This window comes from Ciconia boyciana, chromosome 5 (genome assembly GCF_034638445.1).
Source record: "Ciconia boyciana chromosome 5, ASM3463844v1, whole genome shotgun sequence".
Lineage (NCBI taxonomy): Eukaryota > Metazoa > Chordata > Aves > Ciconiiformes > Ciconiidae > Ciconia > Ciconia boyciana.
This window is the reverse complement of record NC_132938.1, coordinates 9,630,787-9,656,829: the sequence shown is the minus strand read 5'-3', so window position 1 is coordinate 9,656,829 and position 26,043 is coordinate 9,630,787. Positions and strand designations below refer to the sequence as shown.

Genomic DNA, 26,043 nt, shown 5'->3' with positions numbered 1-26,043 from the left:
AAATGGACAGATTCCTTACCTTAACATACCATAAACAGACTTAACTCATCAGTCATAAAAACATAAAATGAAACTACCTTTTGAAATTCGTGGATGTGAGGGGTTACTAACATGACAACTTAGGCAGCTGTGGAGAGGACATCGAAACCCCCTGTTCTCAAACACAGTAAGATGAAATTTTTTCACACAAGCTTCATGGTAGAATTTTCCGCAGTGGGATACAACACAGCGTTTCACATCTGCCTTTCTCTCTTTACACACAAAACAGGTATGCACACCTAGTGGCAAAAGTAATAAAAATAATGTAACTAATTTTTCATCCAAAGCTGTGTATTTAAAATGCTTCTGTTGTGAGTTTTTGTTATGCCTGAGGGAGTTGCTTTTATTGCTTTTGTTTTTTAAACAAACTCAAAAATAAAATTCTAGTATTTGATGCAGCGATCTATTTACTTTAACTCTGTAGTGTTAAATACTAATCTGTTCAGATACAGATAAAATAGTTACAATGCAAACCCATTGCAGTTAAAGTGTACACAACAACACCCAAAGTCTCACCGATCTGCTTCTACTTTCTTACTTATAAGCTTCAGTACGCCAGGATGACTGTGATTTTTTTTTTTTCAAAGCAATGAAATAGAGTGATGGGTTGTCTGTGATCCTGTGAAATTTGAAATAGGTCCACAAACCAAGGACAAGCATCCTCTAATCTTCTCTCTGGACTGCTTGGAAAAGCTTTATTTTGAAGCGGCCTTGTTCCAACAAGGTTTACCGCATGTACTGAACTGAGCTTATGAGCAAGAACGCAAATCTTTTACGTAAAGTTTTAAGATTAAGAACCTCCAAGCAGTTATTATAGGATTAAAAGCAAATGAAATTAATGGCAATAAGGTAGTCTTTTAATAGGAAAAGCAAAAGATTGATACAGACACACAAAGGACTGAAAAAGGACTTAAAACGTTTCACTTGCTGCTTTTTTTCTAGGATTTCTTAAGTCTTTGTGACAGACTTTAAATCTAATCTGTAATTGTACTCAGAGAGCAAATATTCTTCAATTATTAAGGCAATGGAATTCAGACTAAATCAGCCCAGTTGCAAAAGAGTTCTCACTGAAAGCAGCGTGAGCTTTCTAAAACATGGCACACTTAATGGTACTATATGAACTCCCACCCTGTCAGGCACCAAAGGATAAATATGATTTCTCCAGAGATACATACTCTGTCCAGGATGATTTCCTAGAACAATGTATGGGAAAACTACAACTTTTTTTTTTATTAATAGAAAGGGACAAACTTGCCTGATGTACATTCACTACAAATGAATTTTCCTGCTGGTCTTCCAGAGAGCCCAAGGCAGCTTACATGAAAAGCTCGATAGCAAAGTCCTTCACACAGTAGGAGATCACCTGTTTTTTCACACAGCTTTTACAACACAAAGGCATTGAATGTTAAAGAAAAGTTCATATGTGGAAAAAACTGTTTTCTTTATTCCTTTTCATATATTGCTCCTCAAAATCTATTTTCCCGTTGTTGAAATCAAATTTAAGAAGTGAAAGATAATTTTACAAGTATCATCACATGCCCTGGCTTCCAGTCGAAACAGATAATAGAGTCACTAAACCACTAGAAATATCACTCATAGAATCACGGTTCATGAGTAAATACAATCTGACAGAAAAAAGGAAAAGAAAAAAAGCTTTAAGAAATTTTCCCTGAGCACACTGATGCATCTGAGTAGGGTTAAAAAGCATCCTTATTTTCCTTTTCCTTGGCAAAAGGAAATTAATCTGGGTGGCACAATGATACTTCTATGTCCGAGTGGTTAGCAATGACACATGCATAACTAAAAATGAACCAAACAATAATGCTGGCAGAATTTAAGGGATTAGCCAACATTTAAAGATAGATATAACCTCATCATCACTATGTACAAGAAATGGAAATATAACTGCTTGCCCAGTCTTGTGGAAACAAATTTGATCTGCCCATTTGTATTGTGTTATCATTTCATAATCTAAGAACTCTTTTACAATAGTTTGAGAAAGCTTTTTGCTTTCAATTAGCATGCCACATGCACGCTGCTACCGATGCATCACTGCAATCTCTGCTGCATGCAGAAGCACAAAACCCACTGGATTTTACTTCCTCCTCTGTATTAACAGATAAGCGAGCAGCTCTTCTCAGTCATTTAACTAGTTACCTGGCAACACTCATGCACTTATTCTGAGGTAGAAATTATGCTTATCTTACAGATCTGGAAACTAAAGCAGAAAGGCTAAGTCACTTATTGGAAGTCAAGAAAAAAAATAATTAGGAATGAAGAATTCCATTTACTGGCATGGCACCCTCATCACTAACAGACATCTCAGACACACATGATAAACCTGTTTCTGGCCTAATATTGTCATTTGCATATTTAAAAAGACCCTTTCTAGGAAATCTCCGAAAACATGGCTTGCTGCCCCAGCTAACATCTCTCACCTGACACACATATTCTTTTTTTGTTCCTGCTCCTCGCTCAGATTTTTTGGATGATATAGACACTTCAGTCTGAGTTTCATCAGCACTTTCATAGGGAGACTCTGACCGCTCATCTCCTTGGCCATCGGAGATCTGAAGATTAAACATACGTGTTAGAGAAAGCAGTCATGTACCATCAGTTTTGTACAGAACATCAACTGAAGGAAGCAAACAGACTGCAATGCAGACTAGCAGATTTAGGCACGCTCTTTCGGTTTTGTTTCCCCCACCTTTACAAAAAGCTTGATTAAAACCAGACTATGCATTTGTGGAAGTCTCATCAAAAGGACTACATAACAATCCTCCTCACCAACGCAACAGCAGCCAAAACAAAACACCAAAACTTTGTGATACGGCATTTTATTTATACTCAGTTCTGTAATACAGTTAGCTAGAAGTGCCTAGCCAGTAACACAGGGATATCTTCAAATACCTTGATTAAAGTTCGAATATGAGTTTCATGAGTGAGTAACAGTTAATTTTAGAAAGAAACTTGTAAACTTCAAGCTGCATATGAAAGTCTCTGACCCAATATTCTCCAAGAAAGTGGGAACAGAATACAGAAGAGAGGAAGAAAGAAAAAAGTGGCGCTCTGAATATGTTTAAGGAATGTTATAGCTAACAATGAATTCAAAATACTACAAAATATAACCCTACTATGGATAAATCTTATATAACAGATCTAGATGTTTTAAAGATGGAGGATTTTTAAAAATATTCATAATTTACTTTAAAAAAAGAAAACAAAACCAAGCAAGTAACATATTTAAAAGAAAATATAGGGCAGTTTTCAGTTCAATAGAATTTAGGGAGCGAATGGACAACCGCATCATTTGTCTTATCTCACGTTACACCAGAAGATGCAGAATTTCATCTTGTTGCCCTCACAAGGTACTCAGTGAGTTGCGTTTGGCTAAATTTGGCTACATTCTCCAGGAGAGCATCACCACTTGCAATTGAAAAAGAATCCCGTCAGTTCTCTTCGAGCTTCTTCTAATGTTATTCACACATACCATCAAAAATACTGCCTCATGTCCCTTTTGAGTTGTCTAACTGCAACTCACAGTTGATGATGCTTTCTCCAGGTATTTCAGCTACATTAGAAGTCCTTTGGAATCAGACATTTTCCTCCTGTGGAAGCACGCTGCAATTAAGCCCATTTCAATCCTTTTTGGTAAGCCAGAATGCCCTCTAATTTTCTCCCTATGGAATTTTTTCCAGCATCAAGAGAATTTTGGTGGGTTTTCTCTAAACCTTATCTGTACTTTAAAAAGGTTGTTGAAAAATCAGGCATGACAACTGGAGGCAATAGCCCATTACAAGTGTCGTAAGTACAATATCCAAAGCAAACCATCATGCTACTCTTCTTCACGGCTTCTGTTCCACTGTGTAAGGATCTCCCTAACCCTTTTCAATACAGCACTAAAAGTCACTGAAAATTGCCGCAGTACGCAAAGAGATCATTTTGCCAATAGCCATTTGTCAGGATACAGACACTCTGCTTCATATGAACCATTTGCTTTCTGTTTTCAGACATACGATCTCATATTTATCTATAGTACAACACATTTTATTACAAATGGCCCAGCTTACTTAGTAATGGAGACAGCTATGTGCAAAATCCCATGTCAGCCAATCTCCATGTAATGTGCAAATTTATTAGAAGTGATTTATTTTGAAATCAGAGAGAAAAATGTAAAGCCGAACCAGGCCTAGCATTAGTCTTTATAAAATCCCTTTAGAAACACTGGTTTTGAGCATTTACTTCGCGCACTGTTGCTGCCAGCTAACTTGCATTCCTCCATTTAACATTTGCTTTCCTTGATCATGTCTAAAAATATTTTGTAAATTGGATCAGATTGATGGTTGTTTGGTTTTTTTCCTTCCAGATTACTTGCAAGGGTTTAAATGCATTTGCTCTGTGCAAATGCATACTATCAAAGTGATTTGTACCTACACTTCCCTTACGAATATTTCTACAACTGGAGTGATTTGGAGATTCTGCCCAACCCTTTTAGAAGTGGTTAAAAGAAACTGCATGTAAAATCATTGCTTTGTTCAGGCACCAGGAAATCTCTGTCCCCTGGAAGGAGCTGTGAAACAGTAAACTGCAAATGCAACCTGAGTGCATGGCCAGGAGCAGCCAGTTCTTGCTGGGAAGGGGCAGATAAAGAAAGGTAGCGTGGGAGTTCGCAAAAACACAAAAACATTTTCCCTTACGGTTTAAGTAAACTTACACACATGCTTATTTCTGTTTAAACTATTCCCACAGAAACATTAATTAGTATAAGCAGTGCACTGCTCTAACATTTTTAGTACCTCATTATGTTCCTGTTTCAACTAGCCAAAATTAGGCATGCTTAGAAAAGAAAAAAAAGAAAAAATAAGCTGGAAGGTCTTAGATCTGTATTTCTTTTCTGCTTAAAATAAAAAAGTACTCTTTAAGTTGTAAACAAAACAAGCAGTCTTAGGTTAACTTGACACTACGGTTGTCCCCCATCTTTTCCCCACACCACAAAGCACACTTAAAACCCTGAGAAAAACCGTTTGTGCAGCACACGTTAAGAGTTAAAACAGTCTTCAGTCTTGCCCTTGAGGAAAGCACTCCTCTTCCCCCAGCTCACTACTTTTGAAGGCAGAGCAGAGAAACAGAACATATCCAGTGACAAATATATTCAGTCACAAGAGAATAAGGTTTGTTTCAAAGCAACGGTTTCCTAGCTTTTCTTTGGTTTATATACTTGTAAAATGTTCAAATGAAGGATGCAGACCTCTATATGGAAAGGTAACCCTATTGGCAGATGACAGTTTTTCAGGAAAGCCCCTAGATACAGGTCACGAAATCCCAGCCATTTGAGAACCACAGGTTGACAGCCATTTTCCTACAGAACCGAGATTATACTGCCTCAGAATTAATGCACCAGCCCTTCATTTAAATTAAATGGTTACTGAGCCAAAAAGGAGCAGCGCTGGCAAGAATCAAACTGTAAATCTCAAATGCAAGCACAAAACCCAAATTCTATCAGCCCATTCAAGATAAAACTTGGCAATTTACACCCGCCTATAGATTAATGCTGGATTTCAAGCATGAATACCAACACACGCAGCATGAACAAAATACCTTTAGTTCTTGAACCGTATGACTACCAGACTGAGAGTATCTTTCAAGATCTCTCCTTTACGGCTGTCAGGAGCCTCACAGACTTCTCAAATCAAATGCTCTATTAACCACCAGTTTTGCACTACACAGACAAGCCTGGATACCTGCTCATGGCTGTTGCAACTCCTAAGAATCGATAAGAAGCTCAGCAATATACTTCTACCACCTGATGCAGGCTGCTGCTGCAGAACGCATCTCTTGATCCCTGCTACCACGACCAAAGGTTTAGCCATCACATCCAACAGCCACGTTATGGGTAACTCATGCACAGCTCGCATGCACTCCACCATCATCTGCGAGTTTTCATATTGGCTAATTTTAGGGCGCTAATAAAGGGGGAGCATAGCAGATTCCCTGTTATAAGAGAGGGAAGCATTTCTTCAGGATAATTCAAAGTTTGTCCCTAATCTTGTCTTATTTATATCTTGCAGAAGGCAAAACACTCTCTACCAGCCATCTCCCTTTGCAAATAACCCCTGTTCTATATAACCATCTTTTGGGAAAGCTCCATCTGTGAAGAAAGCCAGAATTCAACACCTCGGCTCCTAAAGTTATCACAGAATAGCCGATGGCAATATCAGAGAGGTAAAATGAGCGTCTGTCCCTTCAGGCCTGTGTAGAAGAGGCTGAGACAACCTTCATCTAATGTTTCTCAGAGAGGGCTTACAACCTAATGACAGGTAGAGCACGAGATGGTTGGGAAAACTATATTTGTACCCCAAGCAAGCTGCAGCAGCACTAACAGGTTCTGATTCACCCAGGGGACAGCTGAGTTTCGCAAGAAATATACCTTTAGATTGAAACAGTCACTAACTAAAGATGATTTAACAAGACGATTGCCGGAAATCAGTTCATGCTGACGTGAAACACAGCCACCTCTAAAATTAAACATAACGCTTCTGTGGTTTGTTAACACAACTTTCCATAATGGAAGGTCTAATAGTTCACATACAAGTGCCTAAATCACAGCATTCAATAAAAATCAGCACAGGTTTTTCGGGGCTTTTTTCTTTAATTGCTAAGTTACAAATGTAAATCTTTCCCTTGTGATCATGCCAGAGCTTGTCTTGTCCTTACTTTTGTAATATAACCTCCTTAGCAAAGTAAATTGCATGTAATTAACTCTTCTGATATTCAGGCCAAGGCTCAAAGTAATCAACATTTAGATTAGTGGCCAAACCTGTTAATTAGCAATTTGTAGCGATTGCCGGTTTGCTATTTTATTCTGTTTTGCATTTTGAGTAATTTCTTATTTCTCATAAAGGCAAAATACTATTTTTAAGAGTGCAAATTTAGGGGGAAAACGGCAAGGCTGCTCACTTCAGATTTATAGCGAGTGACAAGTTTCTGCAATGAAATCGTACCCGAACTCTATAATCGCCTCTGCTTTTCATTAGCAATTACTGATGCTGCAACATGGAAGATACCCTTCTTCTGCTGAAGTTAGTATCATCGCAAGCACCATCAAACTCTACATTTTGCACATCGGTCAGGCTTTCCTTCCCATTTCTTTCAATTATTGAACGTCAACATTATTTTACGAGTACTTGCCTGTAGAGGCTTTCACACTGTGCTGCCTGAACACTGAGCAACCGGGTGGTATTGCAGAAATCAAATGCAGCTTTTTCTACTGGAAACTGCGCATCTGGGTACACAAGTGAGAGAAAGGGAAAAAACCAGCCTGAACACCCAATCATGAGCTTTGCTCTTCATTTGGGCTGGGCCAGAACTTACTTCAGGGATCAGTGAGGTTCAGAATACGGTTGCTCACAGAAGCAACAAATTTACCGTCAGGCTCCCAAGGCAATCTTTCTTTCCCATGTGTATCAGTTATTATTCACTACTCATACGCGTAAGACTCAAAGGGAACATGTAAGGACACATTACTGCATTTTTCCAAGTTCTCTATAGCTTTGTTATTGGAAAAATACTTGTTACTGAGTCAAACTGGCACAAAATTCTGGCATGTCTGTAAATTCTTTGCGTTTAGTATTATATTTTTACCCGTGAAAAGATACAAATTGTGGCAATGTGTCATTAGTTTAAGAATTGGGTCTACTCATCTCAAGGTATTTTGATCATACATCTTATACTACTACAACTTTTTTCCAGCAATAGTTACTCAGACCCACAACAGTACACGAATCAGCATATCAAGACTTCACATCCCCAAAGTATTTTTAATTTTCTTTTGAACTATATGCTAAAATTCCCTGTTCACAATAACCAAAAGAAGTGTTTAATGGATTATTTCAGACAAACATCGACCTATTTTTAGAAAGACTATATAACAATGCTTATAAAGCAATCTTCAGCATTAATTCTTAACTGAATGAAGATGCTTTGCATACTGCAATATTTGCTGTATAAAGCCAGATTACACCAGCAACTGCCACTGAATACTGGGTAATTGTTTAATGGCTAAATATAAGGATGAGATTTAGGTTTTTTTACTGCTTCCTGAACTACTTCTCCCTGTTTGGTGCAAAAGGGATATACAATGTGCATACAGATGCAAGGACTGTTTGTGGAATAATGGAGTTTCCTTCTCATGATTACGTTGAGTAAATAAGAATTTGTTTTAGATGAAGGCTGCTGGGTAGACTAAGAAAAGAGGAGGAAATGTATGCAACTCCGGACATTTAAAATAAGACTTAAGACACTAGAGTATTAAAAGGAATTAAATTGAGTCAGCTATGTGCATTTTGTGAGTTTATATGTTTATATTCTTAATTTTGCCTTTTGGTTGAAGCTCTCTAAAAAGACGGGGGAGCAGGAAGATGATTTGACAGAAGCATTGTGTACAAAATCACTTCTCAAATGTTTTTCCTACTGCAAGACTGAGTTTCAGTTAACTGCACAGTTCACTGCACCATCAATTAAAGCGTTCAAAGGTGAAAGGATAAGCACTAACATAGGGAAACATTTCTCATACCATTCAGTACATCTAAATGTTGAGTTCAAGTCTACAACAACTTTTCAAGCATTTTTTTGCAAGCGGGTACCTGATTCCAGTCTCAGCCACACACCTCAGCAGAAATGCGAGCCAATTCTTCATTCCCTCTGGCTTTTAAAAAAAAAAAAAAAAAAAGTTGGATGCAAGCTGGTATGTACACTCAGCTTGCATATTTCTAGAATTACGTGGGTGAACTTTGCAAATGGCATCATTAGTTCCACATCTGGATGGTTGAAATTTCACTTACTAAAAAAAGATAGGTACTGACATATTCTCAGTTGGCATCCAATCATACTGATACACGATACAAGAAAGGATAGCCTGGAATTTAAAAATTCAAATGATGCTGTGTTTCGAAGAAGCAGGTGAGGATGAAGTGAAATACTTATGTGGACATTTGCTCCATCCACTCACCCACTTGAGGAAAAAAATTTTTTTTCCATTTAAAATTTTCTACTTCCTTTCAGACAGCTCCAAAATCAAATAGTAAATACCAGTGCCAGTAAAACCATTACACTGTAATTCCAAAGAAAAAGGGGTTCAGAAATTCTAGGCCTGAAAATAAATGGCTGTACTCATCCAATCTGCAGCCTGAGAATTTTAAGAAGTCACCATAGTAAGAACACAAAATGCAACTGTTCTGCTTGTCAAGACTGGCCCTCAATCAGCTGTTGACATGGCTATTAAATGTGCTTTTTGTTTTAGGCTTAGGATTAAATAATCATTTTTAAAAGATGATCTATATAAGCAAATTTGCGGGCTCCGTGTTATCCTGGCCATGGGGAAGGGGTGGTGGTGGTGTCTTTTTCCTTCCCTGTAAGTACCTCCTGGCTAAAAGACGTCCTAAATGACTAGAGCATCAGTATTTGTTAAGGCAAAAACTCATGCCTCATGGAGCAGAAGCAAATTTCAAATACTATTCCCTGTGTGTTAGCAATTGCAAAGTGAACAATGTCCACACTTCTGTGCTTATCAGCTTCACTAGGACTTCTCTCCTAGATCCAATTCAGACAAGCTTTCCCTGCCCAGTGTTTGAAGGTTCAAAATGAATTTGGAAGTTTTCAGTGAAAAAGTTGCTAACATTTATGCATTTATGGTGCCCACCCTGGAATGAGCTCCAAGAGTTACTACTCCACCAGTCGCACACCTTTTCAGACTTTTCTAGCTACCAAAGTGCAATCTTCATTAAAAAAAAAAATTCTTCCTCAGAAAACTCACTTTATTAACTCATTCAGTCTTATAAAAACGCTTCTTATATTACTCATATATGCTTGCTTAACAGCACTTCTTAAGCATGAAGAATACAAGCTTTGGTCTTAATCATATTCAAGACAACGGTGTTGTTCTGCCATGTTGTGCTTAAGCAGTTATAAAAGCAAGTAAAGGGCAAATTTTTCCAGAGCCAAAAAAGTTAACCCTCCCGCTTCCCCTTGTTTTACTCCAGCATCTCTTGTTTTATAATCCTGGCTGTAGAACATCAAATGGAAACAGAATCTACAATGTATACTTATTTTAAAGCTAGGGGTATATAAAGTGAAAACAAAGCATGGCAGAAAAGTATTTCCTTCTGCTTTTTCGTTTGGTAGGCAAGTCACCTCCACAGCAGGATCAGCAGGATCCATAAAAGAAAGGGCCCACAAAGAGTGACCTACCACTCTTTCAGAGTTGTCTTAAGACACTCACTGGCTTAAATGGCATCCTCTCTCAGGTCATCTGCTATCTTTAACAGATGCATTGCAACTTTTAATAAGCATTTTAGAAGCATGTTTCCATGACTTCTGAATGCTGTTGGCTATTAAGTTCCACTTTGCTTAAAACTAAGGACACTGCTACAAGCTCAGACTTCCTGACGTGACTTTAGAGTCAGTGATTGCTATACCACAGTCATCCAGGAGGAAGTGGTCTGGCCTGGCTAAGAGCTTTCTCTAGAAAGTTCGGAGTATGCATGTTCTGATAAGTAAACTCTTTAGTCTTTCCAAAGAGAAACACCATCTGCATTTTTTTTTTCTTATTAACAAAATCTCAATGGCTAGAGGGTTGGTTTTTTTTTTTTAATCTAAGCACAAGTTATATAAGTCAATAAGCAACATACAAACAACAGATTAGACTGTATTCAAAAGACAATCTATCGTGCACCCACACGGAGACAGAAAAACTGACAGAGCCAATTGAGTTACAGTTAACATTTCCTTTATTTCAGTATAAGAATTCCTGAACTGAATGAAGAATGAAATTTTGGCCCATACTGCTAGACTAGATTAAGTATGCGGTGCCACAAGTGTACACAGTACTATAATAGCAAAAAAGACGGCCTGGGACAAGTTTCATTTTTATTATTAGCAGGAGTTAGACGTTTCAGATAAGGATATTATGCATTTCTGAATTTGCCTGGAAAGTTAATTAAAACTCTGAGAACATTTTAAAACATTATAAAATTGCCTACAGATACTCATGATACTTTGGTTGGGGATGTGGAATAAGAGCCTATATTATGTAAACATTCAGTAAACAGATTCTCTGCACTCTGAAGCCTAAGTAATACACAAGGTGAGAATAATTACATAAGAAACTTAATTTTCTACACAGAATGTGCTGCCAAAGAACAAGAGTCAAGCCTAGAACTTTTTTCCATGTGAAAGTGGAAGCATTGTAACAGAACTGTATGATCTGGTGGGCGATGCAGGTCATTTCAATTATTAGAGGCTTTAGCAGAGGTTTAGCAAGGAACAAGTCCAATTACTTGCAGTCTTCCACAAAAACGTACCCCTGACTGCTTACTGGTGCTTTGAAACAGGAAAAAAATAGATCTATAGGCATACAGAAACAAACACAGGAAACAACTGTCTGCTAAGTCAGAGGATTTAAAGTGACACTATATTAAATTATCCTTAAGTATTGTTTTGAAGAGGAAATTATCTTCGAAGGAAGCTAGAATGAAACACTAGAAGCACACTGATTTTGTTTAACAACCTGCAAGGTTAGCTTCAACTATTTTTTCTTTAGGGCAGTAGTTTCTTTAAAATAACATGAATTCCTTTCTTCCTTCCTGTTCTTAGGATCTCAAAGACAGTTATTTTTACCTTCAGTAAGCGTGCCTAGAATATTTTAGTTGTATACTGTAGGACAACTAGACTCCAAGGGCAATACCTCAGGAGCTGAGGTACTTTTTTAGTTGCAAGTTGTACATGTCTCAAGACTGCCTTCTCAATCAAATACCTTACCTTTTAAGAATTGTATGTGTTTTCTCCATTGCGTACACATGCTAAGACCCATTAAAAAATGCAGATAAAACAAATCTGCCTCAAATCGGTAATGAGAAAAAAAAATTGTTTAATATGTAGAAAAAGAGCAAAACTTAAGGCTTGCATTATTAGGCCCTGGAAACACAAGAAGTTGTAGCTATAACCAGCAACTGTGCTTGTTTTGACGCTGGATGTTACAGAAAGAAGAAAGAATTCCCTGTAGGGAAGATATAAGGAACTTACGATAAAAGCAACACCTTCAAAATCTTTCACAGGCTTCTTTAAACTGCCATCTGCTGGTCAGCTCATACTTCAGGAGGATATGATGAATGACAGACTAGCTAACAATTTAGAGTATTACATGTTCTTTATTTTGTCCTCTCTCTCAAAAAAAATTACAGTTTCTTTGACAAAGTTCAGAAGTAGTATCTAGACCCTGCAGGATACTATAACACTTATCTGCTGTCAACAAATCTGTCCAATTTAATGAAGCACGCCAATAACCACAAAAATTGATTGAAAAGCTAAAGCAGATATGTTTCATGCAAACACACCAAGTGTGTCAATAATCCAGCAGTAATGGGAATGTAAAGACTTTTTTATTTATTAAAAAAATACTGGTTACACTCTACTGGCACCTACTACATTATTGGGGGGTGGAGGGCCAAGGTAAAAAAAGAAACAAGAGTATACCACCTGTATCTCTTCTCACAAATATCATGAGCTTTTGGATGGTTACACCAAGTCTTACATAGGCAGTAAAAAACTACTCCGAGCTTTTGCAGACTCCGAAGTGTTGAGTATCTTTCTCACATCTGGCCCTACCAGTTGCTCATTAAGAATTAGATTTTAAACAAAATCATATTTCACATGAAGTACCAGAGGAAATGACTACTGATGTCAAGTGCCTAGAAGTAAAATTAAGTATTTTGTTTCAAGATTAAATGCAGGTATTAAATTTATTCATTCATGTATAAACACTTTACTGCTTCTGTCCATCCATCTTAAATCAACTTCAAAGCCCGATTTTTTGAAGGGAGTGAAAGCCTACCTTTTAGTCTCTGATATGTCAGGTCTATAAATGTTTGTTCTTAAGGCAGAAGTCCACACCCCCACCCCTCTCTCTCCCCTGTAAATCAGATACCCAAAGTATCTTATCAATTGAAAATTTGGCCTTGACTAATTTTATAATATTTCAAGTAAAACCCATTAAAAAATATCCCCAACAAAAAGCATCCAAAATCTTTTTTAAAAAATGTCAAATAAGATGCATCTTTCAAACAAGAAAAAACTGAGCACACCCTTCCTATTGAACACACCTTTTGTAGAACTTAGTTGCAATGGACTGACATTTAAGAGGTGTGCAGCTAGCAACAGTCCTTGGCAAGTAACAGTCATACCCATGTTCCATTCTGGAACCAGCTGTCCACAAATAGTGTGGGAGGGGAAAGAAAGGAGAAAAAAAAAGGCCAGAATCCACTTAGTATTGCTTGTGGAGGTGTATGTACTTGTGGAATATGCAGAATTTTTTCTATCTTTGTTAAGAGAGCATCTAAGCCAACATTTAGAAGTATTATAGCGAACACAGAAATAGAAAAGTTAATCAGTAAATGTATTTAATGTTGAGAAGAATTACATCCTATTCAATTAGCTGAGCAAGGCTTTCATCATTGCATGATTGTGTTTATTTTTTAAACTCTTTCCCTTAACACTCTGGAGAAGGTTTCTCTCTGGATGAACACTCTCAGGGCACACACATATTTAGCCATTTAGACAAGTGCTAAATAACAATACAGAAGGGAAAATAGTTTTTAAAGCCACCCACACAATCCAAAATTTATATCTTTCCTTGTTTTGTAGAACAGATCAATAGTAAGCTCAGAAACACATGCCTGACATTTTTGTTTTATTTAAAGGCAAAATATATCTAATATCTTGGGAAACAAACTGGGTCCAATCCTTAGTTGGTACAAGTTCAGGTCAGTGTAGCTTTAAACCATCTAAGGATCCAGCCCACTAATCTACTCCCCCCTGCACCCAGCCCCGCAAAATCTCTGTTATTTGACAGGATGTATTTTCCGTTATGTTGATTGGGATTGTTTTGATATTTTAGAACCTTTTACAACCTTTTACACTCTTGAAAACAATTAATTCACCTTCTACCTTGTGTATCTGTGTTTTGTAAGCAGTGTATGATGTTAATTTTTCTCACACCTTTTGCTGTTTAGCAGTAGCTGAGTAGATTAAGAGCTAAGTTTTAAAATTTCCATCTCAGCCTATATAACCATATCCTTTTTTACATGTGAACCATTAAGTCACAACCCCAAATCCTACAAAAAGGAGCTTTTTGTCAAGATAGATTTCTGGAGATTTCATTTTATAAACACAATATCTAGAAATAGAAGACTCTTTCTCCTGAGATTACAGTATTTGGAGATGCATATTTAGTACCAAAAAGACAGTATGTTCCTTAAACTGGTCTGGCTGAATAGATGGTCCGAAACACAAACAGCCATTACACAGCAAGTCCCAGCAGTAAAGCCAAACAAGCAGAAGCTGGTAAGCCAATAGATAGGAGTCTCTCAATTGAGAGAACAAAATGAGAACAAGTATTAGTTTACTTGACTGCTGCCACGGACATTATTTCCTGTGGGACTTCCTTTGCTTGTTTTATTGGGTTACAGGAGGGAAAATTTGTTGGGTTTTTTTTTTTTTTGGTTAAAATATTTTTACAGTTACAGTAAGATATACAGCCATTAACATGCAATCTTTTTTCCCCACCCAAAGGTATACCATTTACTGAACATTGTCTAGATATTTTAACTGCATTCATTACAGTGTCTAAGCACCTCATGCGTTTGTTAGGGGAGATGAAAAAGTCTCTAGGATAGCTGGAAGCCCTACTCCCTTGTTAGCAGGCGAGTATTTGCTCTACAGTTTCTGTAATACAAACTGCTTGAAGCTGTTTGTCTATGGATATTTTACTAAATCCTACCAACTACATTTCTGAATCCACCTGCAAAACAGCATGCATACTTCACCCTCATGCTGCCAGTCTTTGGCTGATTGGTTTTAATAGTGTAGATGACTTGGGGAACGGTTTAATGGATTGTATGAATACACTTCTGGTACATACATTTCATTTATTGTATGTCAATTGAGAAGAATTACAGTTCCAAATATGCAGAGCTAAGACTATGATTAGTAAGTATCAAAAAGATACATCCTTCACTGCCTGTTTAACTCTACTGGGGATGAAGCTATTTGCATCACAGAGAAATAGCACTTAAACAGCCTGAAAACTAATTTGAGCTTAAAGGGGCTCTGCTCAGAAAACTGTCCAGTTCTAGATCAAACAGAGGATTAGGAAACTTGCTTCAATATAAAAGCTATGGCAACATGACAATATTGAGTTACATAATGTAACTAATGTAGTACACTTACATAAAGTCTGTAGAAGAAAATACAGAACACACTGGCATTTTACTTTGCCTCTAATAGAAGGTTACAATTCTAAAACTTTGTTGGTAAATACATTAAAAACCACAATAATATCTCGACGTCCCCAAATCAGACGTTCGTATTACAATAAATGAATTTGCAATGCACACATGAACAGGTTTCACAGAGGCCAAAACTGTAACTTGTCTAGAGCACCAACGTTAGAGAATTCGCCTTTGATTTTTGTTTTTAAACAAGATTCACACCTGAAAATTTCTGTAATTAAATGGCTGTGTGCAAACACCACTTTTTTTTTACCTCATTCTCAGTTAAGGAAGCTGAAGGAGATGAACTCTTGCTAAAAGCAAGAGTTGAAGATTCTGCTGCTGAAGCCCGATTTCGCTTCTTCAGAGGTTTACATGCATCAGACAGATTTTTCGTTGCTGTAAAATAATTTTGGTTTACAAAGTGAAGTTTGGAACTTTAAAACGTTATTTCCCTGAAGCCATTTAAAATATTCCTTCAGATAAAGGAAGGAATGATTTAGGTAGGTCTTCTGGGCACCTACGTAGGGCTGAGAGAACACGAAGTAAGTTTCTGAAACCACGTGTTTTGGCTTGATTTTAAAAATAAAGAGGTTTCTATTAATCAAATATGTACTACAAATGGCTAAGAAATGTTTTCCCAATTTTTTTCGTCTCATTTCTATTAAAATCAAAATATCTTGTGATTTACAACCTCTTTAAAGCAGAGGTAACAGTTATCTCCTCAGATAAACGTTAGAAGGCCTATGTGATCTCATCACAATCTGAGTACCACTAACACTTCGTTAAAAGAAAGGTTATATACAGGAGTCAGGTACCAGACATTATCTATGGCACGTCACCACTTCTACATTGTGCAGAACTTGCTGAAGCTTACTAGTCTTTGGCATATCATTATAATACCTAAAGAGACATGCTCTTACAGAAGTTACCTTAAACTTGAGCATCATTAACAAGTCTGACTTTTGGATTTTGGTCCAAAGTTATTTAGAATTCCCTCTCGCGCTCCACACTGCCTCCCATCAAGCATCATTTAAAAGGACTAAAATCACATCGTAACTGATTATGTTGATGGTCACTGCACTTGTTTTATTGGGCTAATGCACAATGACAAATTGGAGCAGTAGGATTTGTACCACTGCTGGCCAAGATCACAGGGCAATAGCTTTAATTTGGTGCCATCAAATGGTGAACTTGTGAACTGCTGCTCTAAATCAGCAATGCACAATTTCAGTCAAGTATAATGTTGCAAAATGGTGGTAGTGAAGGAAGAGGGCACACTCCCCCCCCCATCTGTGGCATAGTGGCTGCAACTGGTTATTGCATCAGCAAAATTTAGCCGGCTGCCTCAGACAACCTGTTTAGTTTAAAATTATTTAATTGAAAAAGTTACATTAAAACTTATTCTGACCACATTACCTGACTGGTTCTTTTGTGAAGAGGAGGTTTCTGTGACCTTAGAAGAGTTTGTTTTTGCTGTTTTGTCATTGCTTGTCTCCCTCTGTCACAAAAAAAAATATGAAAAAATAAAAAAACTCCTAATTTATGAGTGGTTGGATAAAACTGGCAATTACTTCTGGATTTATGTTATTAAAAAGAAAGTGTCTTTACAAATATCTGAATGGTAATGTAGTTAAGCTAGCCCCATTTAAGTGATTTTAAAAACTCATTTACAGCACAGGGTACAAACCCATAAACAAATGAGAAAAATTAAAGAACACAGTATTCCAGCATCCCACTTATCCATCCCAAACTCAGCATATCAAAAAGGGGAGCTTCTAAATGAACACGAAACATGTAAATTATCCTTACTATTCTTCGTCTAAACTAGTCAAATTAAAACCTTTAATTATTAAAGGTAAACTGCAGAATTAGTATATAAATTTGAAAATAAACCCTGTGCAGAATTTCAAGTCTCAAGGAGGCTCGCTTTCAACTCCACAACTTATAGCAGTGCCATTTTTTAAATTACTATGGTTAAGATTGTTTCAGCATTTCCAAAAATACAAACACTATTTTCAAGGGAGCATAAACAACACATAAATTTGCTCCAGGTTGAGAATTTTTCATTAAAAGTTTAGGCCGAAAACTGGGGAAGTTTTTGTCAAAGCTTTGTCAAAATTAGACACTGTTCCTTACACATGCCACTATTCTTTTTTCTTTTTGTATGTTATAGATTCATTCAAGTAACAAGTCACTAAAATTGTAGCCAAGAATGCTTAACCCTGACAAATGCTCACCTGATCAATAAGAATAATTCTACGTAACAGAAGGTTCTACATACTTTTTCATATTCTTCATCTGACATTCAGTTTTACAAAAGATGTGCAGGTAAATACCTCAGAGGCCAGAGAACTAGTTTCCTTTGTAAAAATAAATATGAATGGCTACTGTACTACAGATGTGCTATACTGTGCTTTTACTGACTTCTAAGTAGACTGAGATGCCCTAACACTAATGCCACCGGAGGCTCCCGGTATCAGTTTTGTAAGATTACTGTTACACTTCTGTGTAAAAATGAAAGAAAATGTACAGTATAGTTCACTCTTAAATTTAAAGCATGCTTTACAGAATCCCCATTTTGTTAATGTGCATTTTACATACATCACGAAAGCACCGATGAACGAATTAGTTTTTCAAAACTTCCATATGGGTACTTATGACTTAGTTACTTTGATCGAAAACATTCAGATTTCATAAATAAGAATTAAGGAAAAAAGGAGAGGATAATGCATAACTATCATGCAAGAAGTAAAACATCATGAAAAGAAGTCATTAAAGCTCCTCCTATCCAAAATTACTGTAACAAAAGCCTGCAGGTAAACTGGGAATAGCAGAAGGAAGGTGTACGGTTAGTGTTTGCTTTTTTGAATCATTACATAGACATTTTCACTGTCATTCACTAAATGTTTTACTAAACAGCAGCACATACAGCTAGAAGTACCCTGGGCTGGTGAAGGCAGGAAAAAGACTAAGAGACAATTCATAAAAGAAACCACAAAGCAATTGTTCTACGATATCTGACCCTTCTGTGTACAGAAGCACAAACACTGCTATATGCATTTAGAGTTTCCAAATTACCTAATATTTACACACATCAGACTCCTTGTAACTAGTTCTGATAAATGGATCAGATAGAGGACAACACTTCTCAAATGCACATTATTAAGTCAGAGTTACTAGTGGTATGTATCTTACGGGAATAATTCATCTCATTTATTTATTTATTTTCCTGTTAATATTCACATCTGCATCACAGCATCAAAGATACCAGAACCTCCTCTGCATGAGCTATACTGCAACCACCTTTCACTCTACTTGTGATAATGTAGGCTAACTGTAGTGCACGAATGCTGGTGGGACAGTAAAGAAGTAACTTTACGGACAGTCAAAACAAGGACTTCATAGCACAAATTACAGTAAGTAAACTTAATTATTCCATGGATTTAGTGTATTATAGTGAACTCAAATCAATTAGACAAGTTTAAAAAGGGTCCAAAAACTTCTCCTAGAATATAAGCCGAATATTCAACAACTATCCCGTTAGAGCAAGAAGTGTAAAACCCAGTTTTGGCCCTTCTTTCTGCAACGATAACAACATTTCTCCAAGAATTATCTTTGTCCCTTGCTGATAAGCTCATTAAGCCTGGCTATCTGAAATTATATTTATTTTTTTATATTGAACTCTAAACAAGTTGTCTGAATATCCACAGTATCAACAGAGGTACTAAAATAATCAGCCTACCAAACAAACTGGCAACTACAAATGTGATCTCCATAGTTCATTTAAAATATAAATCCACCACCTTTCCGTACATTAGGTTGTTTCATTTAATTGCTGTACCATTAAAGTCCTGAGATGAGGTCTGTGATACTCGCACTACAGTATGATACTGTAATAACATATCTGAAAACACTTGTGAGCTAAGCTTTCCACACAAGTAAAACCCATGAAGTTCACTGGTCTACATGCATGACTAAATAAACCTATGCTTAAGTCTACAAGACTTGGGCTGTATCCATATACATAGTTTTAGTGACCTATGTAAGGAAAACTCTCATGCTCACAAGCAACCTAAACTGAAAAGAAGCCCATGATTTGTGCGATAAATATACTATAATATTTACTGCAGTTTCCTAACTTAAGAAATGGGTCAGCATGCCACTCTAAAATGTTCTATAGGCTTCCAGTTCTTGAAAAGTAGTTTTTCTGTTTTGCTTTACTTGCTTTCCTCTCTCCCCCCACTTTTGTCTATATTGACTAAAGATATTTTTATTACATTCTTGTATACATCTCTGAACTCCAATTCAGGAGGAAAGAAAAAGAACTACAAAGCATGACAACACGGAAAGGTCATGCCTCTGCACATTCCTTTGGGAAACAGATTTTCTCAGCATACATTTTCACCACAGTTTAAGTAGCAAGTGCAACTTGTCATACCTCCATCCTCAAAACCAAAGAAAAAATAAACCCCACAGCAATACGCTCACATGTATCTCTGAATATTTACAACAGTTTGGTTTGATATACAGACATTACTTTTTTAATCCTGGAAATGGAAATGCTGACAAACTTAACTACAGCAATGTGATTGGTGCTGCTATAAATCAACCCAAACAAACCAACGACATAATTACCTTCCGATTATTCTGTTTATCCATCCTGAGTCTTTTCCTAGGTGCTTCCTGAACTTCAAAATCTTCTGTAGGTTCCTTTGTCCTCTTTTTTTGGTTTCTTTTATTTCCATGTAAGTTACCTTGGGATGGGGGATGGGGGAAACTTACATGAAAAATAATCTAAAACCCACTTTCAAATTATTTTGAACTGATCTAGTTATTTAAGTAACTTTTCTTTCAGTCATTATTTTTAAAACATCGTTAAACATTAACACAGTTTGATGACCTCTTAATGCTTAAGGTCTGGTTTCTGGTGCTGAAGACTAACTCTAGAACACATCCAAATCAACTGCTTCATACTCAAGTTATTTTAGAAAGATGAGTCTACTTGTATAAGCACTAGTTTAAGATCTGAATATTACTGCCCAACATTTGTTTCATATTGTCAGACTGTACATGATTGATCCATACAGCTTTTAACTCTCCTGCCACTTTGTAACAGTGTCTTATCACTGAAATGAATTTTTAAGTCTCCTCCTTAAGTCTCCTTTAAGTTCTCCAAATTATACAGATGAAGATACTGGCGACATCTATTAAGGGGCCTCTGGAAAAGACGAGATATCACCAACCGTACAGATTAATTCTCTCTTTCTGCTATGGCAGTTCCACACTCTCTCTAACAAGCTTACTTATATTTTACAGGAGACCCTAAGATCCCCTTCCTTTGTGAACCAAAATCCTAAGAACAGAATCATGTTGGTCATTTTAAACCAACAGACTTATTCATGTATTCAGACGATCGTTCACTGTAAAGTTCAAGCAGCTGCTAAATTACAAAAGGTCAGTGACTACTAACCTACACACCCCTTCCACAGGTTCAGCTATTGTTTGCACTCGCTCTACCTCAAAAAGATAGATGAAGGCTTAGGAAGTGGTCTGTTTCATCAGGATGAAATGACAACATTATTACGCTCTCCAGCATTCTCTAGTTTATGAAGCTACAGCGTATTATTAGCATGAAGATTGCAAGCTCCAGGGGCACAAATACATTAACTGAAAATTTCCCTACAGCTACAAGCATTCTATTCCAGTGGGAACAAATAGCTGTAAATATTAAAAATATAGCAACTTGAAAATATGGCTAATTTTCAAATTAATGTTCTGATCTCAACAATCTAGGACATATTCTATTATCAAACTCTGAATCCACAAAGCAGACTGAAATGGCTCCAGGAGAACCTGCTACTTACAAAAAGCCAGCAACAGAAATCCCACAATATTCTTCCAAGTTTAAGGTAAGAGGATTTGGGTAGGGGAACGATTGAACTGACATGTTTTCATCTGTAGATAACTATAAATGTACACAATATATGTACTAGAAACACCTGGTACAGGTACAATTTCAATTACATTTCTTGCAATATGACACTGAGGAAGGTGAACAAAATTCAGCACTACAGTGTTTAGATATTTAATTTGGGATCCATTAAAATTCTAACGTCAAGGAAGACAACATCTGAGATAAAATAAAGAGATTATGATACGTGGGCGATTACATTAAAAAATACACTCAATAGCTACTTATAATGATGAACTATTTGCACACAACACAAATTTCAATTACTTCTGGATCTTGATCTCCTTTTAGGTGAGTCTTGAAACACTTTACGTTTGGCCTCTCCAATATTCTTCAATGATGAACCTTGAGAGATACAGAATGTGGTTTTTTTTTAAACTGATATCCAAATATTTGACACTTAAAATTTAAAGTTAAAAACTTTTCAATTTTCCACAAAATGATGTTATTTCACACACACACAGATAGTTAACAAAACTGACTGCCATTTTTATACAAGTTTTTCCAAGTCTCACAAACTTTCAAACACTCCCTCTCATTCTTGTCATTGCCCAAAGCAGCACCTGTTGGCTTCTAATACTTCCATAATAAGTCTTCTTACAGTGCTGTAAAGCTATTTAAATTTGAAAAATGATAGCTAGTTAAATTTTTTAAAGTTCATGCAAATGCCAAACTATCTTCCTCCTCCTTTCTCAAATAAGTGACTCCAAAACCCCTCAAATATTTTGCAAAATAATTGAGACTGTCTATCAAAACCAAACGCTAGACAACAGCAAGAAAAAAATAAAAGGAGAAAAAAAAAAAGTATTTGCCATCTTGTACAATGCCCTAAAAACTTTGAGTAGCACAATAAAATGCCAAACGGATGAAAGTTTCGGAATAGTTTGGAATACTTCTTCCTGAGTTGATGACGATATGAGGTAATATACTTTAGGTATATATGAAGAAAAGCTGTAGCACTGATTAAACTTTTAAATCATTTCCTAACTATGCTATAAAAAAACCACTCAAATTTTACTATTAGTAACACTTCGTCTTCCCTTCCCACCATCCACTCGTAACAGGCAGTGGATGCAATGGCAGCTGCTTATGGGCAGAAGAAGAATGAGAAACCAGCAATCTCTAAACAGTAGAAGGTTTACATATAACAACTTTTCAGAACAATGAGCAAGAAATGTAGACTTCATGGGTTGCGTTTATTGTAACCATTGGCATTCCTTTGCTATTGGCACAAACACCAAGAATTAAAACTGGAAAACAGTGAAAGCTGTTTTCCCTACAGGTTTCAAATATGTGCTTAGTTTAACACCACTATGTATATCAAATTTAGTTAGAGTACACTAGCACAGTTTTACGTTTACCAGAGTCTTCTTCAGATTTGGGAGAGGTCACTATGGCAAACTTTGTGTTATAGCGAGCTTTCTGTTTTTCACTAAGCATGTTCCACTGCGATTCGAGCAATTCTTCAATCTCCTCACTTGAAGCATCTGGATGTTCAGCAACCACCTATACATGCAGAAATAGGGTTGTATTAAAAAAGGTGACCGTTGAAAAGAAAGGTGTACATACTTCTATTGCTTTGGAAAACTGGATACAAACAAGTTATCTAACATTTCTGCTGTAGACAGAACTAGACTAAAACCTTCTGTATCCAGTTTTTCTTTGAATAACCACTTCTCCCTCTCTGTCTCTCTATAAAAAGAAATCTATTAGTGTATTCAGAAGTATTAAGAATAATTTTGGAAGTATCTATTTGCCTTTTAACATTCAAAAAATGGAGTAAGTGTAAATCTTGTCTTGTGGTCATTCAAAAAAATTTGTATTATTTCTTGATGAAGTTTAAATCTATACCACAAAAGACAGACAAGCAATATTGGAATATATGCTTGCCTACAAAGGCATCCATCAATTCATAGGAGAACTCATTAAACATAGAACTCATTGCACCTATCTTAGCAGAGAGATTTACACAAGCTAGCATCTGATGCGACATTTTCCTGTATTAATTCATCATTTTATACTATGGATATGAATATTAGGAACTCAAAAAGCTGTTAATCTTTTCTTAATAATATGACCATGACACATAATAGCCATCAACATGGGATTTAAGAGTTTCTAGAAGTTTATTCAACACAAACAGAAAATCCAGTATTAAAAACAAAGAAAAAATCCTCCCAAACTCCTTCAGTATTCCTGTACTTCTACTTAAGGAAAACCAGATTTGATTAATCATAGAAGTCAGAAAGCTCTAAGATTGTATGATCTACAGAAATGAAACAGTAGCTTTAAAAACAACCCCTCTCATTTCATTACCCAGCATTCTCCAAAATCCTATTACTGGAGTGAGGCAACCAATACCCCAAAATCATAGAGCAAAATAAAAACTAGGCCAACAAAGCCAAGCATTCAAACAGTAACACCATTCAACAGAACAGAAATACAGATTTTCCTTGATAAGTGGAAATTATTAAATCTAATTTCTTAGAACTTAGTGTCTTAAAATTGCATTTCCTGTTGTCAAACAAGATACAAGTGTGACTGAAGATTCTCCAGGGGTTAGAATAGTTGTAGTACCTTCCTCCCATTGAGATTATTCAGTGTCTAGTAGGGAAATTCATGCTGTAATTTTTCCCCTAGTAGAGTACTAAGAGCTCTCTTCCTTCTATCTGGCATAATCCATCTGCATAAAGCTTGGAGAATACAACTACCTTTGGAGGCCTCTACTCAAAGTTTGATTAAGATCCAACAATGTCAAAAAAGTTGAGAGGGGATAACGTAGACAGACCCAGAAGATACCCCTCCCACAAATCTAACTTCTTTAGGAAAAGAAATTAGCATAAATGTTGACCGTTGCCGCTAAGTATATAGTTCATTGTGCTCAACTAGAGCACAGAGTTATTTAATTCTCTAAGAAATAACTAGCTTTGTTCACACAAATGAAATACAGTTTAACATCACCTCCAATCCCACCAAAATACGAATAAAACCAACTTTCAACTGAGTAGGAGCACTGTGAAATGACAAGCAAAAGACACTCATGGTTCTTAACAGTTACGGGATTCTTGCAAATAAGGCCTCCAAGGAAAATGCCCAGCAGTCTTCTCCAAAGTCTTCATACTGTAATACTCAATCCCAGCTCAATTATTATACTCAATTATTTTTTAATTTGCCTCAAAACAGTTTCAAGGCCCAAATCAATGAATTAATATAAACAGTATAGCTGTCTGCCTGTCACTGAACGATACCTCTACCCCAAGTTAGACTCTCCCTTCTAATGATTACTATGGTTGTATTTCACAGATGAAGCACATAAGAATGCCAATAGTACAAAATATATCTTTACTCCTTTGGTAACAGCACAAAATACTTAATGCGTCACTTCAACCACGAAAGTGCTCCAAGCTTTCAATGCCTCCCTCAGGGAAGCATGCCTCTTAAATCATCAAAAACATTTTCCAGCAGTTCATCCAGTCTTCAAGCAGCCATCATTCATTTCTAAAAATTTCAACTATTCCTCACCCTCCTATCCCCAGAAAAAGTAACACAAAAAGTAGTAATTAATAAAACCAAACCGATCTATGAACCTACTACCATACAAAGCCAGACTCCAAGCAAGACACAGCAGAAACGGCTCTACTTTTAAGAGAGCTCGTGATTATTGGAGGCCCCAAAAGAGAAGTCTGCAGTCATTCCTTTCCATTCACTTCCATCCCTTCCCAAGTGTGGGGGCCAGAGAGCCTCTTCTGGATTCACAGTTTTCCTTTCTTCTAAGTTTCTACATGCCAATACTAAAGTAGCCATACACTAAACTCTCAGATGCCACCAATACAAGTAGCTCAAAAACAGGTCTGTTTTTTGGCCAACATTATCACTCCTTCTAAAGCATGAGAACGCCTACAACAGCAACAAAACAAACTCTTGGATGGAAAGCAAACCATGCAAGTTGAACCACATAAGCCTAACAGAAGGGGAAACTCCAAATACGAGTTTGGATACAATCTCCACCTTCCACTGAAGGCACAAACCTGCCATTTTAAAAGCAACATGACAGGCTGGAAGTGTTAACTAAACTCAGGTAACTTAGGTTCTGTGCAAGTGTCCTGGTTTTGGCTGGGATAGAGTTAATTTTCTTCCTAGTAGCTGGTATAGTGCTGTGTTTTGGATTTAGTATGAGAATAATTTTGATAACACACTGATGTTTTAGTTGTTGCTAAGCAGTGCTTACACTAGTCGAGGACTTTTCAGCTTCCCATGCTCTGCCAGGTGCACAAGAAGCTGGGAGGGGGCACAGCCAAACTGGCCAAAGGGCTATTCCATACCATATGATGTCATGCTCAGTATATAAACTGGGGGGAGTTGGCCAGCGGTCAGCGATCACTGCTCAGGGACCGCCTGGGCATCTGTCGGTGGGTGGTGAGCAGCTGCATCACTTGTTGGCTGCTTTTTTTTGTTGTTGTTTTTCTTCTTTTTGGTCCCTGCTCGGTTAGAGGGACTGTTATCTGCAGTTACCTGGTATCTGCAGTTTTCGTAACCTAGTTCTGTTCTACAGACAGAAGTGCTTCTGTACCTATTAGAATGAATCACACAATCAGGTGGATTTGGGTTTTCATGACTGATCTTATTAAAAGGTATTCTAGGCAGAAATGGTAGGATGTACTCTCTCTAAATTATGTAATATTTTGAAACTTATTTCCTTCTACTTAAAAC

At 36.8% G+C, this 26,043-nt stretch overlaps 1 protein-coding gene across 3 annotated transcripts in view; it reads right to left on the bottom strand.

Annotated features, from left to right (window-relative positions):
* Positions 1-26,043, bottom strand: part of NSD2 (nuclear receptor binding SET domain protein 2) — a 104,536-nt gene that overhangs the window by 13,722 nt on the left and 64,771 nt on the right. For 2 of the 3 annotated variants that reach the window (XM_072861960.1, XM_072861959.1), the window contains exons 6-13: positions 22,695-22,839; positions 21,601-21,678; positions 19,998-20,116; positions 16,779-16,860; positions 15,634-15,758; positions 2,478-2,609; positions 1,295-1,418; positions 78-278 (exon numbers count right to left, since the gene is read on the bottom strand). In XM_072861960.1, coding sequence (XP_072718061.1) covers positions 78-278; positions 1,295-1,418; positions 2,478-2,609; positions 15,634-15,758; positions 16,779-16,860; positions 19,998-20,116; positions 21,601-21,678; positions 22,695-22,839 — 1,006 coding nt within the window. The remainder of the gene's footprint in view (positions 1-77; positions 279-1,294; positions 1,419-2,477; positions 2,610-15,633; positions 15,759-16,778; positions 16,861-19,997; positions 20,117-21,600; positions 21,679-22,694; positions 22,840-26,043) is intronic. The other variant, XM_072861962.1, reaches the window with a different exon arrangement.